The sequence below is a fragment of the Corvus moneduloides genome, chromosome 4, assembly GCF_009650955.1.
Source record: "Corvus moneduloides isolate bCorMon1 chromosome 4, bCorMon1.pri, whole genome shotgun sequence".
Lineage (NCBI taxonomy): Eukaryota > Metazoa > Chordata > Aves > Passeriformes > Corvidae > Corvus > Corvus moneduloides.
This window is the reverse complement of record NC_045479.1, coordinates 29,886,172-29,898,452: the sequence shown is the minus strand read 5'-3', so window position 1 is coordinate 29,898,452 and position 12,281 is coordinate 29,886,172. Positions and strand designations below refer to the sequence as shown.

General features: G+C 39.9%; 1 protein-coding gene across 1 annotated transcript in view; it reads left to right on the top strand.

The window, feature by feature from the left end:
* PLXNC1 (plexin C1) overlaps positions 1-12,281 on the top strand; it is a 71,014-nt gene that overhangs the window by 36,775 nt on the left and 21,958 nt on the right. Inside the window, exons 15-21 of the mRNA XM_032107836.1 lie at positions 1,807-1,906; positions 2,944-3,045; positions 3,376-3,479; positions 7,244-7,285; positions 7,775-7,899; positions 8,453-8,651; positions 10,039-10,185. Coding sequence (XP_031963727.1) covers positions 1,807-1,906; positions 2,944-3,045; positions 3,376-3,479; positions 7,244-7,285; positions 7,775-7,899; positions 8,453-8,651; positions 10,039-10,185 — 819 coding nt within the window. The remainder of the gene's footprint in view (positions 1-1,806; positions 1,907-2,943; positions 3,046-3,375; positions 3,480-7,243; positions 7,286-7,774; positions 7,900-8,452; positions 8,652-10,038; positions 10,186-12,281) is intronic.

Here is a 12,281-nt window from a genome sequence, read left to right as displayed (position 1 = left end):
TAAGATGAGTGATTTCCTCAACAACAAAAAAGCGATAGATCACAGGTACCTGGAAGTCATTCAGTAAACTACTTAACATGGTGATTATGAGGGTGCCAGGGGGGATGCTCTCTAAGGGGAGCTGACTGGGCAATGCTGATGTTCATACAGATATTCTTTAATATCACCACTGACTTGATCACAAAAATAAGGCTTATGCTAATAACACTTGCTGATGACAGAAAGCTCAGAGGCATTACCAGTCCAGAGAGGGTTTTATAATGTCATGCGGAAAAATGAAATTAATTTAGGAATAGGAATTGGATTAATTCAGGTGTACCTTATATAGTCTGTGACTCATAAACAAGATAAAAGATAAGGAAAGACATGGGGCCACTAACAGGAAGGTTATGGTGAAGAATAAAGAGAATCTAAATATGGGCAGAAAATTAAGTGAATGCTTTGTCTCAGTTTTTCAATAAACAAGGAAGAGTAACAGAAATTTCTGCTTTAGGAATTTTTCAGTTGGACATGACAAGTCAGAAAAATAGGTATATTAGTCACAGGATGGCTAATGTATTTAGCCACCAATGCATTTGAGCCTTGGAAAAGGCTAATGGGATCCTAGGAAGTCTCAGACCAAAAGAACTTTGCATAGGAACTGTGAAAACATAGAAACATCAGAGGAAAAAGTAACATTTGGTGAAGGTAATAGATCTGCTCTGCCTTCTGTTCTTTGTAGCCCCAGAAATACAAAGGCTCTGTCCTTCCATCCCTGTGGGGTTTTTTTGCTTGCTTGTGTCTGTGTAGCTATGATGTGACTATCCAGTTGGCAGTCTGCAGCTGCCCTGGCTGCTCACCTCCTGTGACAAGCCACTGATTGCAATCACCAGATCTCTGCCTTCCCTGCTGTAACCCAAAATAATTTCAACGCAGCCCTCCTTTTCAATTATCTCAAGCTCATTTCTATCCCTGGCACTTGGTGGTATTCTTTTTATGTGTCAAACATATTTTTATGTCTAGCCTGTTTATAGTCTTAGCTACCCTTTATTTATGTGCTTTCACAGTCCTCTTTGAGATCCTTCTTTGTGAAATTTCTTCTGCCATAATTATCAGTGGTGAGTGCCTCAGTTTGGCATTTGGCAGACTTCAGCACTTTCATATATGCCTAAGAATTAATGTCTGTCCTGCCTCTGACAAGCTCACTGCTGGGGCATGTTGTACGTGTATGGCAACATGTTCATGTACATGTTGTGCATGTATCGTATGTTGCATTTTCTCTTAAGGACCTTCAGGAACAACATCCTACATAAAGAGGTTGAAACTTCTGCAAAGAAATAGGGAAGAGGGCTGTAGGCCAGGTGTCTATGAAAAATTCTACTTCCCTTATTCTTATCATGGGTCTTACCATACTTTTCTGCTCAGCAGAGTAACACTGTGAGTGCAAGCACATGTGTTCCTCATTTCAAAATGCCACAGTGTTTAGCAGTGACTCTTAGTGCATGAGCCGCTCGGCCAGCTGGAGGCCAGATCTTGCCTTTCATTTGAGGGCTCTAGTTAGCAGCAAGAGCATGACAAAATTTGGTGGTATATAAGGACCTCCAAATTTTTTCATCATTGCTCTGTTACCCTGCTTAAACATCAAATACAATGAAAGTTGAGTTAATGTTGGTTCACATACATTTTGCTGAACTTCTGCTGTCTTCCCAATAATCTACTATCATCCTTACGTGCCTTAAATACTTTTTTTTAAAAATACATAAGATGTCATTTTAAGCACTGAAATAATGTCTGTCCTCTATTAACACAGCTATTGCTTTTCTTCAGGTGAAATTAGGAAATTTTGAGCATGAAGTCAAACCAACATCATCACACATATATTTATATGTTCTTATTTTGCTACCAATTGTGGTGGGTGTCATTATAGGTAAGTACAATGACGTATTTTCAGCTTTTGATTTGCTGAAGGGACAACACTATACACAAGCACTATACATACTCACTACTCTGGAGCTGTCACAGTCTGGTGATTTTACCCCGTTCCCAATAAGAGTGGACAAAGTTAAGTCTGTTCTGGTGGTGAAGTCTCAATTGTCAGACTGCAGCATGTTACAAGCATGTTAGAAGACAGTCTTTCTGTCTGTTCTGCTGGGATTACTCACTATCATTCCATGAAGCAAGCCACAGGACTGACATCCTTGTGTCACAACTTGGTCCCTTCCGGCTGTCAGAGCTCGGCTACCCTCCTGTCCCTGGGGCAGATGTTCCCTAACAAACTGCTTATCCTCAGGCAGTGTTCGTGGTGTTTCTGCTCAATCTCATTTGGATCATTCATGTCTTTGTGGATCACATATTTGTGGATTATTACTAAACGGAGGGAGGTAAATAGCTACCCCCTTCTCTTCTTGTTGCTCCCTTTTTTCTGAGTGTTTTTACCTGGTTATATATTTGATAAATTTCCATTTATTTTAATATGCATAGGGGTTTGTTCATTTGGTTGGTTCCTTTTGTTTTGAAATCCATTTTAAAAAGGGACCATATCTCATGCCTTTATTCTCTCTAAATAAGCTTTAGAAAAGTTAACAATTTGTAGGTGGATTTTCTGTTCAAAACAGCTGTTTTTTCTGTTTAATCAGTGCTACCTTAAGTAGGTTGCTATTAGTAGAAGTGGTTGTTAGAGTCTGTGTCTCACTGTGCAGGCTATATATAGCAGGGTGTGCTACACTTTCAAATAAAGTTGGATTGACAATTCAAGACCTTGTTATAAGAAATTATTTTTATTAAAGATTGGGGTATAGATCCAGATAACCAGGGCTCATGGGTACTGGCACACTGACAACAGTAAAACACTAAGTGTGCAAATGTACATTAATCTTTCTGTTTCTTGATAATAAAATATGTCTTGTATGGGAGTTTTCTGTTCTGTGCTTTCTGTACTCAGAGTCTCTTTTTCTTCCTTTTTAGCGGCATTCATAGTTACTAGATACAAATCCAAAGAGTTAACTCGTAAGCAGAGTCAGCAACTTGAACTGCTGGAATATGAGATTCGCAAGGAAATACGTGAGGGTAGGTCTACAGCGTATTTTCTGAACTGAAACTGTCAAGAAGCTCACATTATATAAACGTTTTCATTTTGTAGCTGTTAGAATATTTCTGTGTTGTATCAGAGTTCCTGTTTAATACTGTATGTGCTGCAGTAGCAGATAGCACTGAGCTAACAGGATTGCGTGTAGTATTTCCTTCAACAAAAAAGTAGATTGCTAAAGAGCTTCAGCTATAAAAACAACCCCTCTTCACTGAAAACTGTTTTTTAACTGGGGGCCAAGTTATAATTGTGAAGCTGATTTTGTGTCAACTGAACTAACTGTCTGGGGGGGGATGGGGGTGATTTTTCAGGATTTGCTGAACTACAGATGGATGAATTAGATGTGGTGGATAGTTTTGGAACGGTTCCCTTCCTTGACTACAAACACTTTGCTCTTAGAACTTTCTTTCCAGAGGTAAATATTTACAAGTCTTTCAGTTGTCAGTGCTGACTAACATTAAAAAAAGCGAGGAAGGTCAGGATCAAACACTAAAGAAAATGCTACACAGTAATTGCACATTGTCTCACAAGAAACTTTCCTTAAATCAAGAGTTACCAAAGAATACTTAAAGGTGTATATCTCTATATTTAGCCAAGCCTTTATGCTGTAGATAAAGCAACATTCTTGAATTTTCAAGGGTTGTGTGTGTATCCATTTATTTCTGTTCAGCCTCACTGAACTGCTTGTCTTTCAGGCCGTCCTAACTAAGCTATAATTTATCCACTGCTTTTTTTGTTCCCATGCTTTCACTTCCAATGCTATAGCTAATTAGAGTAGTAGGCTAGCTAACATGCTACCTAACATCATGACACTTCCTAATTAGACATGTGGGATGAAGAAATGGCTCTAAGTTGGTGCTTTCTGCACCAAGGTGCTGACAGAAATGGTAAGATGTTGATTCGAAGGAGTGCAACTCAAATGCTTAGAAATGACATAAGTGTTTTCCAGTTAGGGGCAGATATTTTCAGTGTTCATTGAAGCAGTTTGTGCCACTGCATCAGAGGACCAAAGAGGCCTTCTCTTGAATATTTTACTTCTCTTACTAATTTTTGTTGCATGTGTGGCACATTATGATGCTGGTAAGTGCCTTTCCCACAGCTTTCAATATTATATCATGATGTTAACCAGTGCTTATGAGCATTTATCCAATTGGCAGAAGCTGTGGTCTCAAATGGCGATATTTTCCTGTATGACTGACACCAATAAGTAGAAACTTGGTTAGTTTAGGGCATAACTGGTATGTATGTGAATTACCTACTAGGCTTCATGTGTTACTCATCAGTGCTGCTGCCAAGCCTTGCACTCTTCTCTGCACACTGCTTTACTTTATTACTGTTTGTGTCCTAGTAAAAGCTCATAGTCATAAAGTTAAATACATGTGATAGTCCAGAATGGGGCCTTTGGGTTTTTTACACCACCAAATACCAGATAGTAAGGCACAATAATATTTAGCCATTACATACACAAAATCCTTGTATACTTTGAGTCCAGTTCTCACACAAAGGACACTGGGAATATCTCTGCTGGTACTAATGTAATGCCCCTAGCCTAATTTTGAGGGGGTCACCAGGTGGTTTGAAGAAACTGGAAAGGAAATTTTACTTCCTGCATCTTTTTTCTTTCTGTTTGTTTTGTTGCCAGGCATATTACCATTAAAATAGCATTTTTATTCTTAAGAATATACCTTTTCCTTTACTTTCTGTTGTCAAAACAGTAATAATCTGTAAAAGCTGACTCAGTGGAAATGCCGTGCTTTATGCAAATAAAAAGTTAAGAAAAAAAAGCATAAGGATTGCCACTCTGGTGCATTCTGTAAAGTAAAAATGGAGAGGGCTCCTGTTTTGCCTTAGTGAGTCTCATGCCACTGCACATCCCAGAAATTATTTCAGTTGAGTTTTGTCTCAGTTTGAAACACTTATCCCAGGAAGGTACACTTGCTACTGTTAGCTCTCTACAAACAGACGGTGTCAGGCAAGTTACTTAATGTGTTGTGTACCAATTTTTTCTGCTAAGTACTTATTGTTTACATTGCAGGAGTGTCCAGCCATGCCTTGTGCTGTATGAATGTGGCAGAAAAGCAGTGCTCCACTAAACAAATATTATAGATGAACAGAAAAGCCAGTGGGGTATATCTGGCAACTGAGTGTCAGAAGGGTTGACAGAAGGGTCAAAGTGGCAAACCACCACTTCCTTCACTAACCGCATGTGCTTGAATGATGTCCATATTGTACTCTTTGTGCCCTCCAGTGTGATTGATTGATGGGTTTTGTCTCATCTAATCTAAGCTCTTTAAACATGGAAATTGAAGCTGTTCACTGAGCATCTTCTGTAGTCAGTGCAGAGATGGGCAGTGCAAGAAGGCAATTTGTGCAGTTTGTTTGAGGCGCCTCCCTTAGGATGGGACAAGTTGCTTAAGGAGGGACTCCAATAGCTAAAATTGAGAATGATGGACTCCATCTTTATTTTGAGAGTCTTGCTTCCCACTGCTTCAATTTTCTATCTTTAATCTGGCTTAATAGCTTTTAATGCTTATAGGTGTTAACTGCATGTTATATCTATTATTAAAATGTTCTTGATGTTCAGCCTGATTTTTGCTTTGCATCTTAAATTTGTCTTATTATTTCTGTTTTCCCCTCAATTTCACACATTGTTTGGTTTAATGCTACCATGCTTCTTCCCTGTTCACAAACATTTTTAACCTTTAACACAGTTCTGGTTCTTCCACTCTGTGCGCATGTGTGTGTGTCTTTTATTGGTAGTTGGTGTTAGGGTTGCTGAAGAAGATCTGGAAAAATGGGAATAGTCATTGGAGGAAGAGCAAGAAAGGTTTGGTAGGGTAGAAGAGAACAGGAGAAATAAGGAAAGGGAGGCATGAAAAGTCAGGTATGTAGATGAAAAATTAGATGTGAGACGCCAGTGTGTGCTCACAGCCTAAAGTCAGTCATACCCTGGGCTGCATCAAAGAGAAGCGTGGCCAGCAGGCTGAAGGAGGTGATTCTTTCTCTCTGCCCCTGTGAGACCCCAGCTGGAGCACTGCATCCAGCTCTGAGGTTCCCAGCACATGGACCTGTTAGAGCAGGTCCAGAGGAGTGTGATGAAAATGCTCAGAAGGTTGGGACACCTCTCCTATGAAGAATGTCTGAGCCAGCTGAGATTGTTCAGCCTTTAGAAAGGAAGGCAGCCTTTCAATTAAAATGGGGCTTATAAAAAAGATGGAGACAGACTTTTTACCAGGGCCTGTAGTGACAGGACAAGGGTTAATGGTTTTAAACTGAAAGAGGATAAATTTAAATTGGACATAAGGAAGAAATTTCTTGTGATGAGGGTGATGAGACACTGCAACAGATTGTCCAGAGCAGTTGTAGGTGCCCCATCCCTGGAAATGTTCAATGCCAGATTGGACCGGTATTTAAGTAACCTGGTCCAGTGGAAGATAACCCTACCCATGGTAGTGGGGTTGGAACTAGATGATCATTAAAGTCCTTTATAACCCAAACTATTCTGTGATTCTGTAAGGAAACTAGGGGCCGCCAGCATCACAGATAAAGCAGGTGACAGTAAATAGTGTAGTTTGTTGCTCAAGAGGCGTTGACAAGGTGTTTGAGAACTGAGGGCTTCCTTTTGTGTGAGAGCTTTTGCTAGGACTGGATGTGTGGTGGCACCTGTGTCTCCGTGGAGAGTGACAGCATGGGCCTCCTGGAGAGTTCGTTAGTGAATATTCATAAAGGGCCTTGAAATGAATGGAAGCAGCTGAGCTGAAGTGTCACTTGGTTAACAGCAGCCCTGTATACCAAAGGCTATCGCTGCCACCCAGGAAGGATGCAGCCTGCAGCACCCCTTGCACGCCATCACACTTGCAGATGACAGTGATACACAGCTCTTCCTGGGGGGCATTGGTTGACTGCTGTGCTGGTGCACCTCAGCAGCACTGAGTAGCACACACAGAACATTGAAGTTGATACCAGGTCATTTCTAGAGTTCACTTTCTGGCAGCACCTTTTTGGCAGCACCTTTGCAGAAGTTACTGTGTAGAGTTTTTATGTTGTATCTGCTCTAGAAACTGGCATTTCCATTGTTTTATTTCAAGTAGTATCAGGAACATGCTTGGCGTGTTAAACATACATGTGTTAGAAACTTTTGGTGTACTTATGAATGATAAATATCCCCTTATATTTTAGTCAGGAGGCTTTGCATCCATCTTCAGTGAAGAAATGCCGCAGGTAAGCTGAAGTAGTGTGATATGCTTTAATTAATTTTTTTTTCAAGAGTGATTGTATCCCTTCTCTCAGTGTGGTCCTAGAACACATCAGCTTGCATTTTCAGTATGTTCCCATTCCTCCAGGAGGAGAGTTACATGGATTTATATGTAAAAAGAGTTTGAAGTGTAAGATGCTTTTACCAATATGTATTATGACTTATTTAAATAAAACAGAATCTCATCTTGGGAAATGATGGGCAAACTTAACTATTGGCATTGCTTTGTGTATAGGGCAGAAAATGTATACTCTGCATGTGTATATTCTGTGTTGTACACAAACACAAATGCATTTTTGGTAAAATCCTGGGAGCCCTTAAATAAATGCAAAATTCCCACTGATTTGAATGAGGCCAGGATCTTATCCCATATGTTTCTTTCAATTTTTTCTAAGCATTAAGAATCCATCTCATAGCCAAACTACAGTTTGCTTATTTTTGTTTAACTATTCCAGAGCAGAGACCAAACGAGCAAGGATGAAAGCTTCAACATGTTGCATGCTTTAATTTGTAACAAGAACTTTCTTGTTACTCTCATTCACACCCTTGAAAAGCAGAAAAATTTCTCTGTGAAAGACAGGTATAGTATGATTATGCTTATCATCTTCAAGAAAAAGAATTAGCAGGAAAAAACAACATGGATTGTAGCACACAAATGTGTTTTCTCCTTTTTGCAAAACAAGCTTGCGGTACTCTGGAGCATTTTTCCTTCTCCATCTGCACACACTGAGGAAGAAAAAACATTGCCATTACAACAAGCAATTAAAGAGAAATTGGAATGTTTGTTCGTATAAACAAAGAGGCAAAGGAGCAGGAAAGCTCAGTTCAAAACTGTAAACACTTCCTGCAGTTAGATCAACAGTTCTACAGTTTAGAAATGTTCTGTCACTGAAGCAGGTGTTGTTCTGCAGAATTAAATTTAGAGACACAAGTTCTGTGTTTAAAAAATAATCACAAGAGCAGATGGACTTGCATTTTTTATATTTTTTGTAGAGAACAGTGGACAGTTTATGTGCCTGAAGAGGGAGAACTTAAGATATGAACAGCACTAGTGTGTTTCATTTATTAAAGATGACTGGGAAGAGAAATTCCAAAATTACAGCATTCTTGTTTGTTTTTTTTTTCCCCCACAGGTGCTTGTTTGCATCCTTCTTGACTATTGCATTACAAACTAAGCTAGTTTATCTGACCCATATTTTGGAAGTGTTGACAAGGGACTTGATGGAGCAGTCAAGCAATGTGCAGCCTAAGCTCCTGCTCAGACGAACTGAATCTGTGGTAGAAAAATTGCTGACAAACTGGATGTCTGTCTGCCTTTCTGGATTTCTCCGGGTACGTGTACATCTTTTCACTGCGTAAGATATGCAGAGGATTTCTTTAATTGATTTTTTCCATAGGAGCTGTTAGAGAGATCAGTTTAAAGCATTCGGTCTGGCATTTAATGTTATGAGTGTGCGCTATTCTAGTTTAGGTGACTTAGCTGGCTGTCATCAACGGAATGCAGGAAAAGAGCACATCTCCAAGCAATGATTGTGTCATGTATTTGGCCAAGATTTGGGTAATTTTGTAATTCCAGCATATTCCTTCTCATATCAGACATTTCAGCCCAGTGAGATGTATTGTGACCATACTAAAAGACTTTAACGCTTGTTAAAATGCAGCTGTACCCTTCTGTGCAAGTTGTTGGAAAGCTTCCAAGAAATGGAGATTTAAGGAATACCATCCTTTGGAAAACAAAACTCCTCTCCAAACTTTTCAACCTCCAAACAGTATTGCAGATTTCAAGAACTAAGTTACTTCAAATGAAAACAAAGCAAGCTTTTAGTTTCATTTTAATGTTTGTTTATTTTAGTAACGATAGCACTTTGTTCTTGGTTTCATTGCCAGGTTACTCTTCCTGTCTCTCTTATCAATGTGATGCTATCACACTGTTGGTATCACTCTCATCAGTGCTTGCATTAATACAGCAGCAGAATTGTTTGAGGCTCAGCAGCTCACACTGGTTTCCTGGAACTGAGGAGAGTGCCAAGGAACTGTCAGAGATATGTTCTCGATACACCAGGCGTTTTTACAGAGCTGTGCTAGTGAGATGCCTTAGCCAGGCTGCAGGAATGGTGTCACATGGAAATAGAGATACATCCTTCCTTTCTCAGGTGCATTCCTGAGGCCTGGGGTTTAGGCAGGAGAGGAGAGCCCCAGTTTCATTTCCTCTTTTGCTTATACACCAGGGTAAGTCCCACCAGCTTGCTCCCAAGACGTTTTTCAGAGACAAAAAGGGGAGACACCAATTCAATAGGAAACTATTAGCTTGTTTTCTCACAAGACTGAAAATGCAAGAAGTAGCTGAAGTATGCATGTGAACATGTGCATGTCTCACCCCCCACCCACTCTTTGGTGGAACTAGGAAGTGTCTGCCAGGTGGAGTAGGAGCAGCTTGTCTGTAGTGTGCTTGTGCACAGCAAGGGGCTGTGAGCTATCTTGCCACTCACTCCAGATGTCCCTTGCTATTTGCATGAGACTTTCACACTGAAAAGCAAAAGATGGAGGTTAAACAAATAACTTGATAAATCTGCTCGGAGGGATTTTCTTTTCTAATTGCAAGATAATGAGTTACTTAAAAGAAAATAACACCATTTGTTACACTTGATTTTTTTGTAGTTAGTCATGCTCATTTAATGATTACAAAAATAAACGTTTCTTGATTTGTTTCCTGTCTTAGGAGACAATTGGTGAACCTTTCTATTTGCTGGTGACAACCCTCAATCAGAGGATAAACAAAGGACCCGTTGATGCAATAACTTGCAAAGCCCTGTACACTCTTAATGAAGACTGGCTGCTGTGGCAAGTGTCTGAATTCAAAACAGTGGTATGTTTGCCAGCTTGTGTTCCCTCCAAGCACAGACAGCTGTAATGTTTTCTCTGTTTCTAAGAAGCTAAAACAAGGCTCTTAAGACACTAAGGTAGTAGTTAAGTATCCAGATAGTAAAATTATTATTGCTGACGAAGTTTCAAAACACACTAAGCGTTTAACTAGGTGATGTTTCACTGATAAACATTTCACAAATAACACTTACCCCTCTCTTCACAGCATGCATTAATCACCAAAGAGTAGGTTTAATGAAGTCTTGGAGTATTAAAAAATCCTTCTTATTTTAAAGTATACTACAGAAATATAAATGTGCTTAAAATTTAAACTAAACTACACTTTACCAATGAATGAAAGAATGGAAGGCAGAGGTTTTATTTTTCTGTTGTGTTTATTTGTGGCTAATCTTTAGGCAATAGTTTGCTGTGGATTTCCATATTATTAGCACCAAATTGGCTTCAATTTAGCAAGGTTACAGCATGGTGGATTTCAGTTGCTTGGTTAAAAACAAGAAGTCTAGCTAAGCTTCTGAACTTTACCATAGATTTTTTGCCTTTCTGAAAGCAACTAAGAAGTGCTTCCTGTTTTCCAGTTACACCCAAACGTCTTTGATAGCTGGATTTCTGATCGTCATTCTGACACTGAGATGAGAAGGGATAGCAGGATTATTGCACTTTGGAGCATGTAAAAATTGTGGCTTTTAGAGTAGGAGGTCTGAAAAAGGTTTTCAGAATAGCCAGAGCACTCTTCTGCTCCAGAATTTTCAAGTGATTTTAGGTCTGAGAACTTCAAAATGTATATTTCTAGTCATTTTTGTAGCTTCCTTGCTTCTTAGTTCCTGGCTTCCAGTTGGAGTTACCTGACATAATGAGGAGTATGAGAAGTGCTACTGAATAGTGGGCTTCACACCTTGGGAACAGAAACTGCCCAGCAGCAATGGCCATGGCAGGGACAGGGCAAGTGCTGGTGGCTTTGGAGGAGGATTCAGTCTTTTTCAGAGCCCATATGCTGAGTCTCTGGTAGGGCTGAAGTTTCCAGGTCTGCCCATCTTCTGTTTTGAAGCAAGAACTTGGACGTGCTGAGATGCCGTATACTGGAGTAGACTACATGACCCTGGAAAATTTGGCTGGTCAGCAGTCCATTGGACTTGTCTCACTGGGCCACATAGGAAACTCACTGAAATGGCAACGTTTCTGTAAATCATTTCTGAATTGTCATCTTCTACTGAAAACTTCAAACTGATAAAGTAATAGTCAAATCTTCTTCTTACGAAGCTGTTGTTAGAGGCTGCATTTGAAGGTACTTTAAGCTAAGTTACCAGAGTGTGCATTTGGAAGGAAATTTGTGGCTAAAAATCAAATGCATAATCCAAGATCCTTGGTTTCCTTGTTTGCGTGCTGCATTCTGGCATGTATTTGAGTTCCAGAGTAAATTTAAATATATTGCTCTATGTACCCATAGGATGCAAAACACAGTAGTGAGGCAGAGCAACAATTTTGAAGCAAGCTCAATATGCCTGTTACTAGTAGATTGCACAGAAACATCTGGTCCTGTGGAATTAGTTGACATTTCTAATTTATAGCACACATTCAAATTGAGAGCCTCTTGGGGGGCATAGCTGACTCTGAAACTGCTGAACAACCTTAAATACTTTTTCTAGAGCTACTTCTATGCATGCAGTCACTGATAGGGTCTTGTGGTCAGATTGCAGTGAAGAGGAGAAAAGGTAAGTGGTCTGAAGGACTTGCTGTCACTGGGGAACACTATCTGCAGATGGATGGGGAAGTGAGAGCTCACAGCCCTTCTTGAACCTTGTTTGCTGCCTGTGTACTTTGTATTCCTGCTTTTGAATAGCTAAAGATAAAGCTCTAGGGTTAATACAGGCCAGCTTCCCCCTTTACTGTGCAGCATTCCTTGGACTTAGCTGAGAAGTGCTGAATGTTCCCTTTAAAACCATCACAAAAGGAGAGAGGAATCCTGCAATAAAATTGCAGAGATGAAGTTCAAGGACTGTGGTTCTGGCTGGACTGGGAAACTGTTTTGTTTGGTGGTTTATCTGAGATTTACGCTGGAAGCTAAAACTGTGCTGTGAAAGA